Source organism: Hypomesus transpacificus, chromosome 17 (genome assembly GCF_021917145.1).
Source record: "Hypomesus transpacificus isolate Combined female chromosome 17, fHypTra1, whole genome shotgun sequence".
NCBI lineage: Eukaryota > Metazoa > Chordata > Actinopteri > Osmeriformes > Osmeridae > Hypomesus > Hypomesus transpacificus.
The window spans coordinates 8,898,457-8,921,448 of NC_061076.1; the positions used below are offsets into that span (position 1 = coordinate 8,898,457).

Here is a 22,992-nt window from a genome sequence, read left to right on the forward strand (position 1 = left end):
CTAGACTAATTGTGCATTGTCTTTCAGATAAAGAGATCAACACAGCAGGACCGTGTTGGCATGGGAGTTTCAGTTCCTCATTCTAATTCTCCTCTCCACTGGAGCTGGCACAGGATAAGTTTAAAAGCACAGAGTGTCTTCCAGAGAGATGGCGCCTATGGATGCTCTAAATTGTCCCTAATAAGCCTAGAATGTCGTCGTTTTTGCTCATTTGTTCTGATGCTAAATTGTTCCCAAGTCAAATAGAGAGAAGCTGCATACAACTCTATACAACTGAATGTATAGGACACTATAAAAGTGAATAGTATCTGTAGATACAGTATGTAGTACCATACAGTACAATATTGCTAAAGATCGGACATTACAATAACAGAAACACCCCTAGACTTGACCATACAGATAGCGTATCTTTTGCATATCAACAAAGGTGGGATGTTGAGCACAGAAAAGGGCAAATCTCAACAGAGAGCAGAGATTGGGGCAGGCGGTGGGTCTATGTAGTGTTGCTGTTGTGGAGGTTTTTTTCCTCTGAGGTACGTGGAGGGTGCCTGACAGTCATCATCAACTTCAGCCTCTTCATTCAAACAGTTTCTAAAGCGCAATCAAGACTCTTAGTTTACTTGTTTTGTTTGGCATTACACAGTACACTACTCTCTTTATTTCTCTCTGTCTCTCTTTTTCCGAGTTGTGAGTCACCCACCCATACCACGCCCTTGTAGTCAGATGACAAGCCATTTGTCAAAACCACATTTTTTTTACTGCAATCAGTTCCACACATTATCCGCCAATTACGACATGTTCTATAAATGTAACAGTCACTCATCTTTGTGCTCACATCTTGAAATAATAGCCATAAAACAAATCATTGTGGTCATTAAGCTGCCTAGCCCATCTTGTGACTGGAGCCTACTGCTAGAAAAAGTGTTCCTTCTTGTGTGTCTAAACGTTTCGGCTGATTCATTACGATTATTGGCTTGATTAAGGCTGTTTTGGTGAATGTTATTGAAAGAGAATTGGAACTCCTGAAGACGGATAACTTTAAAGTTGTACTAATCCACCCTTCTCTTGGGGTATAAGTTTAACTTTTTTTGTGCGTGTTTTTCTTTCCGAGCCAAGAGTCCTGAGGTCAGGCAGTCAGACACAGACACATTCCTCTGTATCTGCTGTTGGTCACGGCCTGTCTTGAATCTGGAATATGATTCGATTTTCATAAAGCCACAGTTTGAGTCCACTTTGGGTCCTCCCCTCCTCACTTGCCCTCTCCTCGTTCTGTCATTCTGAACAAAAAGAGAGTAATCGTTTCTTAAATAGCTCTAGGGTCTGGCCTAGTGTCCTGGGTCCAGCAGCCAGATCAATGCTTAGAACGGCTGCAGCCCACCTGAGCTCACTTCAGCCCCCTCAGAGTCAAAGTTCACTCATCTATGGCAACAATATGGATATAATACAGTTATGTTGCCAAGGTGACAACGCTTCCTCAATATAATTTTCCTTTCCACTGGTTCTAAAGTTAACCTTGCTGAACCTTGTTGAATGTGATTTTTAAATCAACACAGAACATCTCTATCCTGCGACACATCAAGTGGACTGGGGAGAATGGAATGTGGTCTGGCAGGTTAAGAGAACCACCTGAGTAATCAGCATGACTCAACAATACTGACAAGCATGACTCAGAGTTCTCCTACAATTGACATTAGCCAGACCAGGTTCAGCAGAAGAGGAGAAAATGTCTCATTCAGAGAGAATCACTCAGCTTGTCACCCCCCTCAACTCTATTCCAGATTTACTGGATAAAGAACCCTGAGCATAGTTGATGATGTGATTTGATTTGTTGTAGATAAACATTTGGTACAGTTTACCTGCAAGAACATGTAAGAGGCTGTTTTTGAATGTCATTTGAGGTCAATTCGTGGACTCAAAGCACAATTCAGAAAAGTCCTGTGTTACTCATGCACAGCCATTACCAACAGGGCTTTTTAGCTGAAGAAAATTGTTAAAACGAAAGACCAGTCATAGTTAACCACTGTACTGTTTTTATTGCAAGCCTGTTTGGCTGTAAGCAACTGTGGATTCAGCCAAGCTCTGACTGGCCCAACTCAAAGTAGCTCCTTGTTTATCAGATGGGGATAAAGGTGGATGTATTTCCCTGTCTTAGAGCAAAGTACATGCTGAGACTACCTTCAGTCTTGAACCTTAACATCAGTGATGCTAGCGCACAGCTAAATGTTTTGTCTGGAACATAAGATGAACTGGGAGGTCGGGGTTGCCTTTGGGAGAGCAATTTGCTTGTTAGCTTTAAGATTCTGTTTTATTTAGATACACAAATCTGGCAGTGGCATGAACTCAGAGTGGATGCCTCTGGGAGAAGTGACAGAAGCCAAACGAGACCCTCCCTCTGTCCCAGTTAGCAACACGGCCGTGAACAGGCTGCATTTTTCACGTAAAATATTTAGTACATTTCAATATCTTTTTATTTCTTCTCTCTGTTTTGTTGTTGTTTTTCTATTGTAGACATTTCACCCTTAGGTACTTGTTTATATTGCACAGCAGCCCACAGAGTTGAACCTGACTGACACGTGAGTAGGGTAAATAGATTTTCTGCATGAGGAATGTGTTGTATATTTAGCCTCCCAGTCAAAAGGTCTATAATTGGCAGATTGAATAAATTCCATGGCACTTAAGCGGTTATTCATTTAAACCTCTGATGTCTGTGGACTTCCACAGTTCCAGCTTCATCAGCAGCCTGAAATAATTACTTGGCATTTTCTTTTCTTCTTCTTTTTACTGTCACACTGAAAAACCGAGCTCTTTTTTCTCATAGAGCATGCCACGCTTCTCGTTTCCGCTTATGAAGCAGGTGTTTGGTATTATTACTGCCAGTACTATATGGTCAGGTGAATATTTAGGTTCCTGTAATAAATATGTGCTGGCAAATAGGCTGAGAGTTTTATAACAGGACAATTCAAGATCTAACCCCACCGTAATGTTTTCCTTCGACACACAAACACAAGCATTTCATTAACCTGTACAGTTCATATAAAACATGTAAATCATTGATGAGTCGAGCTGTAGCCTAATCCACCGACAATCAGGGTAACAAAGAACAGAACGTGGGGCCTCGAGCCTCGAACATCATACTGTGTAGTGCAGTATACTATGGCAAGCCGTTTTATCATTTAACCAATGAATTCTTGATATCCAAAATTCGAATTGTTGATATCCAAAACGCAATTTTGGATATACAAAATTCGAATTATTGATATCCAAAATGCAGTTATTGATATAATTCATTGGTTAAATGATAAAACGGCTTGCCATAGTGTACGGCACTAAATTCAGTAAACGAAGACGCCCTCTTCCAGCTGTTCAGGGAGCTGCAAGCTGAAAGTGTATCGCTTAAAAGCGTTTTCTCAAGCTCTCTTTTCATGCCACTATCGCTCCTTGTATGTGAACGCAGCCAATCTCGTCTCTATGACGCCGGCGAGGCTGGCTTCGGTGGAGTTTGATTATAATATTTAACACACCCACCCAGAAAGCGCACTATAGTGCCCGACTAGACGATGGCAGGAGACAGCCTATAGACTGTACGGGACAAGAAAAAGCGAAAATCTCCACCTGCCAAACAGACCTAGGCTATTCTCTGATTCGACTTGAACGCGAGACAGTCAGTGGCAGTTTCCCTTCAGTCGGCTCGCATCCAGACATATTTCCAGGGGATAGGTGATCACCTGTTATTTTGTGGACTGCCCGGCATTTTTGACACGAAATAATTTGTTTCTTTCTGAGCATTTATGCTTTGATACTGGACACTGAAACCTCATTGCTTGTTTTCTATTCTCTGACTTTTGTCAACAAAAAAAGAAAAACTGAACAGCACGCACACTTTCAGGCTCAGCATTTTAGAATGCAGGTTTTGAGGATGGAACGGTGCTTCTGATATCCTACTTTAAAAACGACTTGTCTATTTCATTTGGGCACTTATACAACGTAATGAAAGACTACTTATTGAACCATTTGCAATGAGTCGGCTTCTTCACCTGGATGAATATGAAGAATTCCAGCTTTTGTAAAAGATCAACGCTCTGTGCGTAAGCACGGAGTTCCTGACATAACACGGATTATGTGCGGAATGATCAGAGAAAATCGTCAAACGAACCGCACATCGTTTTTATTGCGTATTTCCATTTGACATCACCATAGCCTGTATGTCGTTGTTGTGCACCGCTTCTGCGGGTTGAACATATCTACAGAAAAGTATTTGTATCCTGTACAAAATGATCAAGATGATAATGTTTCGTAAATTTCGAGTGTTGATACTAATGGTCTTTTTGGTGGCTTGCACCATGCACATCATGATAGACTTGTTACCGAAATTGGAGAAGAGGGCTGTTGGACCGGACACCGGGAACGGAGGCTGCCTGTGCGCTCACAATCCTAGCGAGGAGCCGCAGAGCTGGGGGAAGCAACGTGTCAGGTCTGTAGCAGAAGCGGGCTGGCCTAACAAGCACACTCTGCGAATCCTGCAAGATTTTAGCAACGAACCGAGCTCAAATCTCACGTCCCATTCCCTTGAAAAGATTACGGCCACTGGAGACAGAGCAGAGTCTTTCAAGCGGATGAAACAGTATGCTGGGATCCCGGAGAACGGCAAGCCGCTCATCAGAGATACAAACGGCGGTAGGACCGTCCCCGCTTCCAGTGTCTCGCAACTCACATCTCTGTTCGACCATCCCTTATACAAGACTGGCCTTCCGCCTCTCACAGACGATGACACCTTGTTCAACGTCAATACTGACATCAGGTTCTATCCAAAAGCAGCAGGGAATCAAGAATGGTAAGCTAATGAGACCAGGCACCTATAGTCACAGGTGCATTTAACCCTCCTGTTGTGTTCGTTTCAAGTCAACTAATACTGTGTTCCCAGTCCAAAATGACCACCCCATTATAGCTGATTATGAATCCATAATTTACACATGTATTATCAACTAATGTTGTGTTAGATCTTTTTATCAACTTAAGTTCTTGTAAACATCACAAGGTTTGAACTTATTTTTGTTATGAATGATAGGCCTCAATGACCTGAGCTCATACAACTAGTTTTAGAGTAAAAAATGATGCATACTAACATGAAACATGAACATGCACATGAGGGTCTGGTCAAGGAAGTGTGTCCAGCTGATGAATGGTCATGAGCTTGAACTCAATTTTATACATTATACATGGTCTACCTGATTCATAAATTACCTTTAATTTTAGAATTGGAACCCCATAGGTGTAGTTAAATAAAACACCCAAAATGTCATGAAATCATCAGCATTTATTTTGTGTGTTCAGATGCCCTATGTGGACAAAGTCATACAACAATTAAGTTTAACAAACACAATTTTTCTGAAAGAAAACTTTGTCTAATTCGACCGGAACACAACAGGATGCTGAGAGGTCTGCACAAGCAAATTAGTTCCATTCTGTAAAGTGGCCGTTGACATCATCTTGCACACTCATGCAATGGTTTCTTCCTCAACCTACTCTACATTATTAAATAATGTTGTAATTATTATTATTTTTGTCACCATAACAATATTAGCTAAACGGGTTATGCTACATACATAAATAGCAGTTTAATATGTCTGATGACTTCTGGCTGTGCATTACTTCTAGCACCACTGACAGCTTCAGAGCTGTTCTTCCTCTGCTCCATCATTATTTCCTCCCATATTTCTTTTGTCTTACATTCTCAGGGGACATCATTAACTGACAGACAAACCCATTCATCTAGTCAACTGCTCTACTCTGTCTTTCCATCTTTTCTATTGCGGGGTGATTTATTCATCCATGTTCAAATTGTACTAGGCTCTTTTAAGCTCTCTCACTCTCTCTCTCTCTCTCTCTCTCTCTCACTCTCTCTCTCTCTCTCTCTCCCTCTCTCACACACACACACTCTCTTTCTCTTTTTTTCTCTCTCACTCACTCTCTTCCTTGCTCCTTCTTTCACTGTTTTGCTCTCTCTCTTTCTGTCCCTTTCATTTGAATGTAATGGTCTTATGTAATTCTTTCTTATCGGATATGCTCAGGTTGTTATGGATCGAAATTACCTCAAGATAAATTCAAAATGTTTGTTTTGTGCAAATTTATGATAGTGTAATGACTCTGCGACAGCGTTGCACTGATCTGATACTGAGCATCTCACAGCTGTCGTGTTGAATGTCCAGAATGCTCTGCCTGAGGTAATAAGAAAAGTAAACATTCAGACAATTATCCCATAAGGTAGCAGAGACAATGTTGTGTAGATAAGTCTGTTTGAAGAGTTTCTCAGCACACAAACATCAGCACGTTCCCCAATGGGGAATCAAAGCCTACTTCCCCAGAGTTGCAACCAAGTTTCACGCTCAAACAAGAGGCAGCATGTGGTTCCCTTGGGCTCTCTCTTTTGGAGAGTCTGACTCATCTTCCTCCCCTCTTCCTTTCCCTCTCTTTGTCCCCAGGCATGACGAGGGAAATGATGAAGAGGAGGAGTACCCTCCGACGGGAGAGGTGACTGCAGAGTCTTACCCCAACTGGCTTCGCTTCCACATCGGGATCAACCGCTTCGAGCTGTACTCCAGACACAACCCAGTGCTGGATGCTCTGCTGAAGGACCTGGTCTCCCAGAAGATCACCAGTGTGGGTGAGTCTCCCAGGGGAGAGTCTTCCCAATAAAGGTGAAGGCTTCAAAGGTAAAACAGATCAAGTGCTCTGTAAAGTAAATGTGTCTCTATGGTTGTGGAAAATAATCTGTCACGCCCCCAGAGCGTTTATGACAAGTGGATTGGTGACATTTTGTTGCTGTTGCCAGCCAAATGGGTCAGCTGGGTATGACGGTGCGAAAAGACTTGCCACTACACTGTGAATGACTGCAATGGAGTATATTGTAGTATCTTTGAAAACATCTTCAAATCTTTTTTAGTGTTTGTGTGTTTTTGTGCGTGCGCGCACGTGTTTGTGCGTACCCAATGTTACACACAAACTTACATCAACAGGCTAAAAATAAACCCGGTTGTAGCCATTAAAGCTCCCCTCCACAGTCTCAATGATATTAGTCCCTCAATCACTCGCAGCCCAAACACAATCGCTCATGCTCGCTAGCGCAGCCTGACGGCGGTGTGTGTATCCCACTGTTCTCCCCCGTTCGGCCCATCAATCATGTGTGTGTCCCCGCTTGCTGATGCCCATTAGATGCTGCGTATCTTTTCGGAACAATTCCGAACTCCTGCCTGCCGCTCTCCCTCCCCCTTCACACACACACAAAATGCACACGCGCGGAAAAACACACGGCATTATTGATTAGGGATATTGGAGAAACAGACGTTTAGCATTTTATGTTTAATGCAGAGTAAAATCAAACCCAATCATAGCCTCTCTGTACTTCTCTGTCCCTCCCTGAAATAAAGATCTAGGGGTGAGGGGACAAGAGAGATAGAGAGGGGGGGGGGGGGGGACAGAGTGGATGGAAGAAAAAAGTAGAGTAAATAGAAGGAGCCAGAGAGAGATAGTGTGTGTGTCTGTGTGTGTGTCTGTGTGTGTCAGAAAGAGAGACAGAGGCAGTGGCTTGCTGTTCTGTCTTCAGCATAGCTCATAAATCATACATAGGACACAGCAGTCCAGGTAAGAGAAACATGGATTCATCATTACATTACAGACCAAGCTGAGATCCTATAGGATCTATAGAGCCTGGAAGCTTTGTAGGAAAGACCTGAGAGTGGAGGAGTGGCCACTATTTAATTCAGAGGTATGCCTGGATAGAGAGATGGTATCTCTGCTTCTTGCGTCATTGAAACTCATTCATGTGTTCATGCCACTCAGACTGAGTTAGGCCTAGATTAGATCTAGTTGAATAATGGAGTGTGCTACGTTAAAGCCTTTTTCATCTGGGACTACTGGAAGTTTAGGTACGTATGTGTGGTTTGTGTTTGAGCATGTGTTTGTGTTTGTGTGTGTGTGTTTGTTTGGGTGCACCTGGTCCTGCTGTAGATGCTGGATCAAGGCCAGGTTGTTCTGGGTTATACAGCTTAAGACCACCAGCTATAGTAGGTCCCAGGGATAAACCTTTTTTTTTGTTTGCATTTCATTTGAAAGCAATTTCTCAAGGGCTTTGGTTAGGTCACAGCACAACAAAGTCCGAAAACAACTAGATGTGATTATTAGATATTGCTATCAACATGGTCTGATTTCCACATTGCACATCAGATTAAATGATTATTGTTTTCATAAAAAATGACTAACCTTAAACTTTTTACCATTTGCATCTGCTCTGTGAGAACCAACAAGGGAGAGAGAGATACACAGATAGAAATAGATAAAGAGATAGACACAGACACAGATAGATATAGACATGCTGTGCAGAGAAAGAAAAGGAAGATACATAAAGCATGAGAGAAATAAAGGGACAGAAAAACAGACAGAAAAGAGGAGATAAAGAAATAGGGAAAAATAGGAAGAAAGATACAGAAACGGAAGGAAAGCCGGAGGGAGAGACAGAAAGAGGGAAGGCAGCCGAGGAGTAGTCAGTCAGCCAGTGGGCCTAAACACAGGCGAGTGTTTTTAGTGGGGTTAGGCAGAGCCACAATGTTGTGTAATATGCTCAAGTTAATGCTCTGTAATAGATGGACAAATCCCCCTGAAAGCCTGTCCATTATGACAGCAACACAAGCCATTCAGACAGGCCTCGCAGGCCCTTTGTCTGACAGAGAGGCATGAGGAAGCCTGAGAGCGTGTCACACGGAGCCAGCTCTGCTCCTTATCTGGCAAAGTGACCGCTGATATCCAGGAGATAACAGCCCCCTCTCAGTCACTCTCGTACTGGAGGTCTCGTACTGGAGGCCTCCTTCCCAGTCGGAGGTCATTTGGTGATTGAGAACCAGGGATTTGAACTCCTGCCCCCCCCCCCCCCCCGTTAGAGTATTTTGACTATGGAGCGATTCCAGAGCGGATTTGGTTTGAGAAATGGACGGTTTGTTGGTGGTTCTTCGTTCACAGAAAGACAACACACAAACACAGGGTAGATCAATGCCTTTAGACTGCTAACCACCTAATCAACCACAAAGCCACCTGCCGAGAGCAGGTGCATATGGTGCCAGTACTCACTAATCTTTGCCTGTAACTGCTGCAATCACATTCTGATCATGCACAATGACCGGCAAATTGTCCAGCAGATGTAGTGGCTTTTTTTTTGTTGCACTGAAATTTGTCTCAAAATTATTGAACAGGTGTGTTGTGCATTTGTGTGTGAGCATTTATTAGCAGATGGGCACTTAAGCAGTGAGTGTATGCATTCGTCACTGTGTGTGTACGTGCACAAATGGGATATTAGAGCATTTCAATAACCGTCTCTCCTCCCTGTGCTCTCTCTCTCTCTCTGTCTCTTTCTCTGTCTCTCAGCCATGAAGTCAGGTGGCACCCAGCTGAAGCTCATCATGACATTCCAGAACTACGGACAAGCTCTGTTTAAGCCAATGAAGTAAGTACTGTACTATCTAGCACTGCATGATTAGGCTCTGGAACCACATCAGACATATTAGCTGGTATTACCATCAGTCTTACATCACAGTGGCTGCACATTCCAGGAATATTGACAGGAACCGTCAAAGCTCAAACTCCCCCATCTGAAGAGACTTTGTTAGTTACTTCCGTAAAAGAGAATTTTGCACTCCAGTTACATTTCACTCTTTAAGACTTCAATGTCTTGTCACCAATCTTCTAAAACACTCCCAGATGAAGGAAGTCGGGACATAGTTGTTATATATTTTGACAGAGTTTAAAACAAACAGGGATAAATGGCAGACATTATTTCGAGTGCTTTTCTTACAATCAATTCAGATCCATCGTTTTCAGAGTAGTCGTTATCTTCTCTTTTGGGGGTATGATCAGTCTGGTTTTAATTAACATCAACAGGATTAAGTGTTAATTAAAAAGAGCTCTTCAGGGATTGTTTTTTTCGTACTGGCAAAAGCTCAACACAAAACATAAAAACTGTCCTGCTGAGTTATTTTACGGTGAATTCCATTTCCATTTAGACACACAGAGACTGGGTCTAACTGGGCTGTGATCACTAGTAATTGCTTGAGAGCCTGTCTGATTGGCTTTGCTTTAGGGGAGACTCCAGGATTTATAGGCTTGGTGGATTGAATTCAACAAGGGTGTGCTGAAAATGAAAAATTGGGAGAGAGAGGGGAGTCGGAGGGGGAAGGAGAGGAGGATAGAGATGAAGAAAGGTGGGAAAGTGTCAATTGTTTTGAGTGTGCTGCAAGTGCAGCATGTCATCGCAGAGTCGTTCAAGGTTTGGTATATTCAATTAAAGAATGAATTAAACCAAAACATCGACATGAGATTCATTGTAAAGTTTTATTATTATTTATTACCTACAAATCAGTAGTGGGATAAGAAGCGTGACTTGTCAAGTATAATGTGAACATGTTGTAAGATTTTCATAACCTTGGTCCATCTTGAGACAGCCTTATGATTTGAGCCTTATGAATTTCATTGTATGACTTGAGTGACTAATGTTTCAGTGTGTGACTCTCCCAGTTGAGTTCACACACAGCAAGGCCTGAGGAAGGTGCTGTAAGGTCTGCGGCAGTGGTCTTCAGTGTGTATCCATGGGTGTATCCTCAGCTCTAATGCACGACAACATGCAGAGGAACAGGCTACGGCAGCACAAGGTGCTAACATGCAGAGGAACAGGCTACAGCAGCGCAGGGTGCTAACATGCAGAGGAACAGGCTACGCCAGCACAAGGTGCTAACATGCAGAGGAACAAGCTACGGCAGCACAAGGTGCTAACATGCAGAGGAACAGGCTACAGCAGCGCAGGGTGCTAACATGCAGAGGAACAGGCCACAGCAGCGCAGGGTGCAAACATGCAGAGGAACAAGCCCAGTCAGTCTGCTGGCATCAGTCAGCTGCTCCAGCGAAGCGTGTAGGATGAAGGGAGATTCCCCAGGCTGAACCTCCTTGGGCTACCGCCGCTCTTTGGGACTGGCAGGCTATTATCAGGCCCCCAAACACGAAGGCGACTTCTGTATACAGAGAGCTGTACAAGTAAAAAAAAAAAAAAGCCAGCAAACAACGCTGCAACAGATAGTCATACTAGATTTCAATGATGATCATTATTTTTCAGATGATAATAGGTTGCCTTCTAATAATACGTCTGACATTCTAAGAGACTCTTTCATGCAATGCTTTTTCGAGTGTTAAATGTGTCATCAATGCAATTAAACTCCACGCAAGATACTGAAACTGCATTGCAGTAGAGCTCTATCTGAATAGGAACGTAGAAAGTCGTAGATCATTACGTCAAGTCATTTTCTGGGTCGTCAACCATCTGTAGAAACCAATTATTTGTATTTGCTTTTGAGGTTGTGGTGCACTCTGGGTAGTGTAGTTCACAGTGTTTATTGCTGATGTTTGTCATCACCTGTCCCATTGTGCATTAACAATCTGCATCAAAGGGGGCTTTGATGTTGTGGTTCCTTTGAGCCCAATGCAAATGTTTCTACAGGGTACAAGCAAGATACCAGAACCAGACCCCATTTCTGTGTGAAGGAAACAAAGATGTTATGTATCTAATGTAGTTTATGGAGACGTCCTCCACAGCAGTCCTGATTAGTTAAGGAAGCTAGCTGAGCCCTCAGCGTAGATGCTCTCTGACATTCTTCTCCTATTTCATCTTGCCATAGAACCCTGACTAGGAGATGAGGAGAGGGGGAGTGTGTGTTTGTGTGTGTGTGTGCTCGGGAGGGGAGGGGGAAGAGAAGGGCTCTTTCACCACAGGTAGAGAGCCTAAGCAGGCCTGGAGGGCTTCTCAATCGAGAGCGTCATCATCCTACAGAGACTCTGTCCTGCCCAGCATTGGTAGAGAGCATGGGGAGAACACAGAGGCAGAAAGACAAGGAAATAGAAGCAAAGAGCGGCCGCAAGACAGAAAACGAGAGAGAGAGGGAAAAAAAGAGGGATAAAGAAATTGAAGCGATAGGAGAGAAAGAGATGAACATAGAGAGAAAGAGAATACGCTCATGCTGTAAATGAATGAAACTATTTCACAGTTGTAAAAAGCAGCAAAGAATTTTGAAGAGTTTCAGAAGTAGATGAACATTATAAAACAAGGATGATCGAGAGAAGCCAGACCATGTGGAGGAGTGAAAAAGAGGGTGAGAGGGGAGGAGCGGTCAGAGAGGAGTGGGTGAGGGGGCAGGAGGCAAGGAGGCAAGGAAGCAGTTGGCAGTGCTGCCTGTCTGGGAGTTGGCACCACCAGCTGGGTACTGGGCTCTATCGCTGCGGAGCAGAGACACACCATGCCAGGGACATCCACCCTGGGTGCCTGTCTGCCATGCTGCCTGTCTGCCCCAAGCCTGGCACCCATCCTGGGCACCCCATCCCATGCCAGGGCCGGAGCCCAGGATCTGGGCATGGCGTGGAGCGCTGTAATGTCCATGTCATGCTAATTGGATTTGTCAATCGCGAGACAAGCAATGCTCACCCAGAGAAATGCAATGACAAATTTAGTTTCTCTTCAAACTCGAGATGACAAACCACAGTTCCCCTCGTTGCTCGTCGCTTTTACGCCCTTCAAGTTTGACGATGGCAGTTTGGCTCTGGTTCAAAATGTGTGACATCTGCATTGAAATCGTGAGGCTCTTTGATTCCAAAGGCCTAGAAACGTCCCTTGTTCTACCCCCGGGGCCGTTCTGTGAACACCCAGGCTACACTCCATGTACAGTTCCACGTGTGTGCGTGCGGGGTCAACGCCACATATCTAGGGCGTGCGTCCACGGTATGTACAGTACGTGTGTGTGTGTGCGCACTGTGTGTGTTTTGTTTGTGTTTATCTGACCCACATGAGCTCCATCGGTTGTGACAGGATGCTGGGGCTTGTACTCTGAGGCAGACTAAAGCAGATAGCTGTGTGGCATCCTAGCTGCTCTACAGCACAGCAGACATCTTTGTTTTCATCATCCCAGAGGGGTGACCAGAAGGCAGAACGTGGACTGATGTCTACCAACCAAATGTATCGCAACTTCCCCAAAAGTTTGATTGTAACTGCATGCTCTGGTGATGTAACTGTGTGCCGGGTGTCAGTGCCATTAGCTGCAGGAGATGATAATAACAGCAATGCTGTTGTAGCCTAGCTCTAACACACATGACTGTTGACTAGACCGCCGTGGACTTAGCATGTAGGTCAGACTGCTCCTCTTGTACATCTGAGTCCAACCTTGGCGAGAACCCTGGAATCACAGCTGAAGAACATTGTTGTTGTTCACTCAGCCTACTCGTTCGGTTGGTTTCCTGGAGAGCTTCATTGACTCTCCCACACTCACACACTGATGCTGTCAGCGGTGATCTCCACAAGCCCCAGGAGATGGAGCGGATCACTGCTTCACCGCCTTTGGCCTTTTTAGATCTCGAGATTTAAAGCTGATCATATTCTCTCCCCAACTGCTTTCAAGCTACTCAGGTAAAACGTAGAGAGGAGTTCTCTTTTCCTGGATCAAAGCCATGGCGTACACACACACACGCAGAGAGGCACAGGCACGTACACATACACACACATGCTCACACACTACAATTCATTCCCACAGCTGAACAAAAACCTTTTCCACACCATCTCTCTTCTCCTTTTGTGGTCAGGAAGCATCAGCATTAAACAACGGGTGTTGAAACTCAACCAGTTTGCTTTTCCTTCTTTGTGGCAGTCAGAGGAGATGAATGTTTTTTTTTCAAGGAGCCTTGGAGGAGTGTAAGAAGGCCATTAGCTTTCATGAGTTGAAGGCCCTGCTGACTGACGTTTCTTCTGTCCGATTATACCAGTGTGTGTGTGTGTGCGCGTGTGTGTACACACGTGTCTTATGCGATGAGACCGACCTGTCAGAGCGGATGGAGCCTGTTATCAGGGACAGCTGTCGACACAGCTGCCGCACACGCACACACTCACACTCACACACAGACACACACTCGTACACAGACTCACACAGACTCACACACACCCTCACACACACACACACGCTGCAGGGGTTACAGAGTTTGTGCACCCTCCATCACCCACACTTGCTGAATGCAGTTCTCAGGGAGCAGCAGGCAGCCCAGTACTAATCTCAGAACCTGATGACTGTGAGTCCAGAACTTCCTATTGGAAGCAGGTGGCACACAATCTAATCAAATTTGGTATTAGGGACACAGTCAGACATGGTGGCAAGTGTGGGACGAGAGAAGGACCACAGTTACTGGTGGTGACACTAAGTGGATAATCTATTATGGAGTCTGTGATGGGCCATAACAAACTGTGGCCCATATGTCAGGGAACGGCAGGTGTCACCTTGACTCACACTCAATGAGAGAAAGGGAGTTGGACAGAGAAGGGGGTAGGTGGCAGGAGAGTGAAAGAGAGAGAAAGAGAGAGAGATAAAGAAGAAGGGAAGGAAAACAAGGGTGAGAAGGGGTGAGATGATGAAGGAACAGCAGGGAGGTGAAGTAATGGAAGACAGAGAGAGAGAGAGAGAGACACAGAGAGAGAGAGAGAGAGAGAGAGAGAGAGAGAGAGAGAGAGAGAGAGAGAGAGAGAGAGAGAGTTTAACTGTTCAATAAAGCCAGCGGGAAGAATGAATGGTAAATGGTCTGTTGGTTTGGCCTGGATCTTGTTATGCTGTTTCTAGTTTCCTGGACTGTGTATTAAGATCGCTCTTCCATGAGATGTGTGAGCTTGACGTGGCAAAATGCAGAGGATGCAGTTTAAATCCCTACACAGACATACTGCACACACACACCATCTCCATGGCACTGGTCCCATGTAATGCTTTGAAGACATCTGTTCCCCAGCTCAGCCTGTAGCCAGAGCGGCCCAGCTCCAGGACTCTGCCGTCTCTCAGGAAAATCTTTTTTAATATCACCCTTAAGCTGATTTGATGATGTAAAAGCGGGTTGCTCTTCCTAAATGACCCCCGCCCCCACCCACCCTCTTTTCTCTTTTCATACCTCCCATTCTTCCTCTCCTCCTTCCGTTTCTTTTCCTCAGAATGACTGTGTAGAAAAGTGTCGTCAAAACACAGGAGGCTACGTGCTCCCCCGGGCCCTCTGGCTGGAGGTCACAGGCTTATACCCCCTCTCTCTCTGTGTCTACTTACTCTCTCTCTTTCTCTCTCACTGTCTCTGTCTCTCACTCTCTCTCTCTCTGTCTGGCCCTCTTGCACGGAGACACATTTCTTGTGTGTTTTCGAGAGACGGTCAAAAAATGGGAAACTCCAACGAGAGAGAAGGGAGGGAGAGAGATAGAGGAGAGCAAGGGATGGAGAGAGAGGAAGTGTGTGTCAGTATAGTGATGAGTAAAGACTGAGCTCTAGGCCTGGGGGAGATCCCAGTGGAGGTGATTACTGGTGCATTAAAGCAGACAACACAAGGACGTTCAACACTGAGTCATTAGAGCAAAGTTCCCTAGCTGGCTCTGCCTCAAAGTCAGCAAAAAGCCCTTATGTTGCAGTCCTAGCTAACACACTATCCTTAATTTGCTTGAATAGGTTATTTGTTGTTTCATAGTTACCTTATCATGGGGTCTTCAAGATAGTCTCAAAACTGTTTGATACTATTTGAATTGCAGGTGGAAATGTTCAAGCAAATGCATGTTTATTTCTATACTGTTTTGTGGTGCGTCTCACTTCAGTGTGCTTACTTCGGGGGAGTTGTGTATGTGTGTGTGTGTGTGTGTGTGTGTGGGAAGGGGACAAGGGTTCCCCGTTCAATCCTTTCCATCTGTGTTTTTGACACATTTCAGTTTCATTTGTCAAGACTCAAGAGGATGTAGATAATAATAACTGTCCTGTCATCTTCGTTCTCTCTCACACCTATCTCTCCCCCTCTCTCTCCCCCTCTCTCTCTCTCTCTCTCTCTCTCTCTCTCTCTCTCTCTCTCTCTCTCTCTCTCCTCTCTCTCTCTCTCTCTCTCTCTCTCTCTGTCTCTCTCTCTCAATCCCACCTCTCTCTCTCTCTCTCTGGATGTCTATGTCAATCCCACCTCTCTCCCTCTTACTCTCTCTGGATCACTCTGTCAATCCCACCTCACTCCCACGTTCTTCTTTGATTTTTGTTCTCTCTGTTGCTCCCTCTCCTCTCTCTCTCCTGTCTGCCAGCGCTGTCTTCTGTGTGACAGTTTATCCTCGACTCGGGAGGTGGGCACACAGAAGCTCCTATACCTGGCACTCAACATGTGCCCGTGTCTTCTCCTACTCCAACAGTACTTTTCTTCGTTGACATGCACAGACACAATGTCTTTTTATAGTCAGGCCAGAGCAAGACAAGAGAGCCTGGTGCCACATACACAGACACACACGTTGTCTCTTACACACATATTAAGGCACAAACACTGATACACACACACACACACACTCATGATGCCTCTCAGACAGCCCTTATGAATGTTTTACTAGGTCAGCTCTGGCGCTGAGCGCCTTCTTTGGGTCTGCATTTCCCAGAATGCCTCTTGTTGGTCTTGTTTATTCGATTTGCCGCGGTGCCGCTGATCCTAAGCTGGCCTCTCGCCTGTTACACAAATGCCTCCACGTTCAATATTTTTAGAACCCCTTTTTTTGGTCCTTTGACAAGTGTTTTTCTGCACCACCAATACACTCCTCATGCACTTTCCTTAAGAGTCTCACTGTGATTACAACCTGGTGGTCTGGACACATGCAAGGGCTGGGGATTGGGAGGAGGGAGGGGGTTAGAGGGACAGTTATGTAATGCTGTGATCCGTCCAGGGTTTTGGATGGTCATCGGTTTGCGTCCTTCCCCACAGGAAGAGCTGGTGATTTTCATCCGTCCAGCATGTTAGTGATGGTAATCCTCTAACAGACAAGGCATGGAATGAGAAGGGTTCCTGTTTGGGGACAAGATTAGGAATTGTGCATTTAGTGTGACAACATGTCACCATGTGACATGCAGCATATAGCATGCCGGTTTATTCTTTCTCCTGTTTCCTTTTAAACACACCAGCGAACATGTTCAGAGGCTGAGATACCGGCTTTAAACAGCAGTACCTAGGGGATCAATTAGAGCATTAGATCTTTTTCTTTTTTTCTGGAGGGTAAACTACCCTTCATTTAAGGATGACCTGATCCATTTTAATGGGTGGAACATTCCAGTTACAGTAGCTTTCTGTATTCACTGCCATTGAGCAGCATAGTATTTCCACCACAATCCGTTTTTGCCATTATGCCTGAATGTTATGGTATGCCTACCGCAAGACTTAAATGGGAAGTTCTTCCGCCTTGTCTTGAGATGTGTGACAGGCCCAGTGAGTCTGGAACTGTGGAGAAGCCTGTGTTCATCTCTCCAAAGTGGAGGGTCTAAACCAGACATTCCTCCAAGTTTTCTCCTTTTTTCTAAAAGAAGGGCAGGATCCAAGCCTAGAATTTTGGTAAGCCATGGTGTCTGAACACAGTAGACAAACTTGCACAGGTGGCGAAGGATAATATCTTCTGAGCCTAGCTACTCTGTGTTTATCTGAGAAGGATAAAACCTTCTGAGCCTAGCTCCTCTGTGTTTATCTGAGGATTTCAAAGCATAATTGCCATCTTAATTGGTTTGGTGAATCTAATATCTATGATTAAGACTCGCCATTTTAGCAATTCGTCATGCCTAGGTGGAAAGCAAGTTAGTGCGTGCAAGTTCAATCTTACTAATGGGACTGGCATTTTCTAAATTCCTCTGTCTGTTACTGTGTAATCTCTCTAATTGTTTTGGCTGCACATTTTCATTTGAACTGGGGCGAGAATTTTGACTTTTTTTGAAAGAGAACAATGCAGAGTTGTAGTTCCTTCTGTCTAAATCCCTGTAGCAGGTGGTACAGTGTTTAGGATCAATAGGGAGCACTCTGCCCAAAATTGCTTTTCTCTACATACAGGCAGGTAGATTTATATCCCCAAACCAACACTGGAGACTTAAATAGCTGAATGAAACAAATATTTGCTTTCTGTGACACAGAGAGCATTGTGGTTGTGTAACATGGGCCCTTATTGTGACAAAACAAAGGTTAATAGGTTCCTTTGTGACCAGCCTTCACTTCTCCAAGCTTCCTGATAGACAAGATGGCGATTAGACGATGTGTGACTCTCATGTCCCCCAAACAGAGAACAGCAGAGGGACAAGAATGGCGGCATTGTCAGCCAATTAAACTGGACCCTGGGTCTCTCTCCCCGGGCTTTGTAGGAGGCAGGATGTAGGAGGGGTTCTGCTGAGCAGGTCTGGTATCAGGGGGCCTGGGAGGCGGGAACCTGATCTGGGAGTTTGTATGGGTCAACCCCCACCTCCCTACCTGGGACAGAGGAGCGTCTGTGTCGAGGAGTGGAGACTCTCTACCTGTCTTTCATTTTCCTTACCTCCCTCACTCTTTTTCTCTCTGTTCCTCTCTCTCTCTCTCTCTCTCTCTCTCTCTCTCTCTCTCTCTCTCTCTCTCTCTCTCTCTCTCGCTACCTATCTTTTTATCTCTCTACCTATTTTTGTCTCTGTACCTCTCTCGCTCTCTCTACCTATCTTTCTATCTCTCTCTCCACCTCCTTTTCACTCTCCCTTTCTTTCTACCTCTCTTTCTCTCTACCTATCTCCCTCTCTCTTTATATCTACGTCTCTCAACCTCCCTCTTTTTTATCTCTCTTTCTCTGTCAATATCTAGGCTGGTCCTTGGTCCTTGGGTGCATTGTCCACAGTGTCTTGGTGTCCTTGGTGTAATGGGTAATGGGTTTGGGTGTTGGTGAATTGATGCGTATGGGCGTCTGTATGTCATGTTGAAGAGAATGGCCGACTGGATCAGAGAACCTTGATGGGTTTGATGGGTAGAGGTGGGTCACTGTAACAGAACCACAATGCATCACGCTGTAATTGTGTTATGGGATGATGCATTGCTAGTGGTATTGATCCCATTACCACATCAATACTAGCTGTGTGTGTGGGGGGGGGGGGGTGTATTTGTGTGTGTGCGTGTGTGTGTAAGTAAAGACCGCAAGTACTGTAAAATACTAGATAGTGCAGAAACATTATTTGTTCAGGTATAGTAAACATTAGTGCCTAAAACTGTTGGTGAAACCAGATTGTTTCAAAATCTGAAATCCCCTTTTTCCCACACACGTTCTAGAACCAACTTTGTTTTTGAGCTAAATCCAGCAATTCAAGTGTTGGATGAATCCAGGGCAGTTCTGACAGAAGGACAAATATGGCCCTCCAGATGTTTTTGAAAAGGCTTCACCACTTCCACACCCACCATCACCCCACTCCCTGACCACAATGCCATCCTGAACCCGGCACTTACCACTGATAGATGTGTTCTATTTAAGACAAGTGCCCCCCCCCTCCACAATAAAAACATAGAGCATAACAAGGATGTTGACGGATCTAAATAGAAAACCGCCACATTGGGAAAAACACAAACGCGAACACCAGACCACGATCAGAGACCTCAACCGCAGCCGACGTTTCTAGAAAGATTGTTTTATTTCCCCCTGCTTTATCCCTTTAACCAAGCTTGGAGTTTGGGATCATTTCTCTGTGGCTGGTTCTGTGAAATCTAGCCTAAGTGGTGTGAACCAGCAATGTTGAGAGCAACTGACAGATTGCAAATACAGTTGCTGGCTTTGCTCAACACATCATAAAAGGGTGCAATAAATGAAGGAGAGAAGAGAGAGCATGTAACTGCTGTAGTCCAAGATATGGTGGTTGGACAGGTACAACAGTGTGTGCTAATAAATACATTCATTAAGAGGCTAAATAAAAGACGGCGCCATTAAATCAACTGCAATTCTGTCATCGTTCACGCGCTGCTGGTAAATGGCATTTTAATGAGACTCAAGTTGGATTAATTAGGAGAAAATGGCTAGCGCTACCGAACCTGCCAAGCACTCAGCGCTTGTTGTTGAAACCATTTAGAGACTAAAATAACCGCTCGCCCAGTCTCCTGCTCGCCACCACCATGCCTGTGTGTTTGTGAGGTTGTTGTTTGCCTGTTTTTGTGGCGCGTCCAGGTTTTCTAAGTAGGCACAGATGGAGGCAGAGCTGCCACCCGGCAGCCATGTTTTATTTGAGGAAAGAGAGAGAGGAGGAAGAGGAGGAGAGGGAGGGGGGAAGTGCTCCTTGCTTAGCCCTTGTTGACTGAGCCGGGAACACTGAAGCTGCCAGGATCCAACTGACCTGCTCAGCTACCGGACACACACCGGACCAGGCTGAACTGTCTGCAAAGACAAAACAAAACTGGAAAATAACTATAGTGGGGAATAAAAAAAGAATCTCGGTACAAATAATTGAAGAAAGGGACAGAAAGAGAGAGAAAGACAAATATTAGACAGTGGGGACGAGTAGATCGTCAACCTCTCCTCATTAGGTCAAGTCAGTCTAATTCATTTGGATGACATCTCCAGTTCTGCATCCCTCCCAGATGGATAATAACCAACGTCCACATGTTTAGTCACAACCCAATTAACTGCCACATACAAAGAGCTAATGCTCCTAGGACTCTATTTGGGTAAGGAAATAATTACAAGCCTGGAATTATCATATTTGCACTCATTTACAACTGTGGTTAAGAAAGCACTTCAGCTATAATTGATTCCATTCTTAAATGATCTTTACCAAAGGACTCGTTTCGAGAAGGCCTTTTAGAGAACCCCTCACAGAGAAATGTTGATGGCTTTCCAGCTCTGGAACTTATTGGATTCTGTCTGGAATCACTCACAACCCCATTCTATTTCTAAGCTGGAACTCTCCAATTCACCTGCCAATTTCCACAGAAGAACCTGCTTTGGATTTCCCCCAAAGAATGAGAACATAATACTGGATTAGAAACCACATTTGTTTTCCCTTGTTGGAGATTTCAGTAGCCCTTGCGACCCCATATTATTTGTATTGTAGGAAATTCTAGATTTATGACTACAAGTATTGCACACTTCCCCACAAGGAGACCAGCTTGAGGACAGAATAATTGGAAAAACAGTCATGGGTCCTCACCTTAAGTGGGAGTCTTGAAGCACATATGCTCTCACACCGTATATTCACAGCTGTGCACTACAACTGCCTAGTACTGCATCTAATCTTTTATCCATATCCTCCCAGCACACCTTTTTAACAATGGCTCTCGATGTGATTTGAGAGAGAGACAGGGACAGAAATGCCTGAGGCGTGATCTAATGTGTTTTCTCATCTACCCACAATCCTCTGCGTCTGAGAAACTCTGAGGGAGTAACCTTTAACTAGCTCCTCAGTTCAGTGGCATACCTTCACATGGGCCTTTTTGCCATCGACTCCATCTGGCACGTTGTGCTGAATGTGTGAGCCCAGCATCCGGGCGTGTGTACTCAGCAGCAGATTCTGGTGAGAACCCATTGATTTCGTGTGCGGGGTTAAACACAGACACACACACAGGGAAAGTGCTTAAGATCCCTATCACAGCTAAGAGGCTGAAAGCCATCCAACTTGTCCTCATTACCGCAGTGATAGTCCTTGTGCTTTCTCTGTGATCCTTTGTTGCTCTTCTAAGCCCAGTGTCATGGTAGATGACATCACTTAGTATACCCGTTCAGACTCTGTTAATGCCATATCTGGGTGTTGAGCTGTTTGAGGTGAAAGGGGGAGCCCCCCCCCCCCCCCCCGGCGTGCCTCCCCCCTTTTTCCTCTCCCGCCTTCCTCTCTCTTCTCCATCTTCTCGTCTGCACGTCCTTCCTAAAGACATGAAGGAATGAAGCAACTGGCCAGGCTGGATGAATTCCTCACTGTGTACAGTGTGTTTGTCCTTTCCTATACGTCCAGTGTGCTGAAGGGAGAACTCGGCAGCCTGGTTACATTCCTACATTCCTCCTGCATCCTCATACAGTGGTGTGCTTCTAATACCCCAACAGTAGACCTAGAACGTATTATCTAGAGATTACACCCAATATGCTACAGATTCCATGCAGATAAGCATACAGTGTACAGGCAAATCCTGTACTTTGTATAAATAGACACATTTCAACCTTTATATGGAAGTTTTCTAGCCTGACGTTGTCATACTCATAATTCTAGTCAGAATATGAGTCTGATTACTCTCCATTGGGCTGTGAGTATGGGGCGTGTTTCAACCGAACTCGTAAAACAAATGCCTCTTCGCTCAATTGGATAGACTTAAAACCAATCAGAGCAACGTAATATGTTGTTTGTTGAAAATAAATTCAACTCAAGCACTCTTTGGTGACGTGGTTGATTACGTTACTGTTGATCATCTGTCCATCATCGTATAAAGCCCGCCCTGACAATTTCATTGGTCCGAACAGCTCCTGTTTGGACATGGTTTTTCCCCAACCGAGCTACCCCAGACCCAACTTCCCGACCAAATGTTGTTGCGGGCGGGGCTAAATTGGACTGGCAGCCAGGCTAGAAGTTTTCAATATAGACACTGAACCTTGTGTATGTGGTTGCCTAAACACTAGTGTTCGTTGACCTGTGCATGTCCTCATTGGTATGTACTTTTCCTTCACATTGTTCATCATCCCTCAACAAAGCCATCATTAAATGTGAATGCTAAAAATAATCTTGAAAGAAGACTTATGCAGTTTGTTCTATTGCTAGCAGGATAGAAAATCACTAATCCAGTGTCGGTAAACACAGCAAAGCGCCTCTCGCGTAGAACACTTGTCATTGTTGTGGTTTTCCTCGTGTTTTTAAGATGCTGGAGACAGTGTGGCTGAGCGAGTGGGTGAGGAGAGCGAGAGAGACATTAGGCAAAGGCCTACTCAAGCCTAGATAATCCCCCTTGGTAGGAAAAAGTAGGAAATAAAAACATTGGCAAGTTTGGCAGCAAGCTTCCACCTCTAACCCAGGGATTGTCTTAATCCAAATACCCAACCTCCAAAGGCTATCCAACCAACCTGGATTCAACCCAGTGCTGACCTCTTGGCTCCATGTACATCTGTTCTAACAGAGGGTTTCATTCGCCTCTGTGGTATTCTCCTACGGAAATGGCATC

The 22,992-nt window shown here is 44.8% G+C and overlaps 1 protein-coding gene across 2 annotated transcripts in view; it reads left to right on the forward strand.

The window, feature by feature from the left end:
- The first annotated feature begins 3,450 nt into the window (after positions 1 to 3,450).
- fam20ca (FAM20C golgi associated secretory pathway kinase a) overlaps positions 3,451 to 22,992 on the forward strand; it is a 33,601-nt gene continuing 14,059 nt past the window's right edge. Inside the window, exons 1-4 of one of the 2 annotated variants that reach the window (XM_047038775.1) lie at positions 4,380 to 4,471; positions 4,575 to 4,831; positions 6,480 to 6,661; positions 9,412 to 9,490. In XM_047038775.1, the coding sequence (XP_046894731.1) occupies positions 4,614 to 4,831; positions 6,480 to 6,661; positions 9,412 to 9,490 (479 nt within the window). In that variant the 5' untranslated portion in view covers positions 4,380 to 4,471; positions 4,575 to 4,613. Of the gene's footprint in view, positions 4,832 to 6,479; positions 6,662 to 9,411; positions 9,491 to 22,992 lie in introns of both variants that reach the window. The other variant, XM_047038774.1, reaches the window with a different exon arrangement.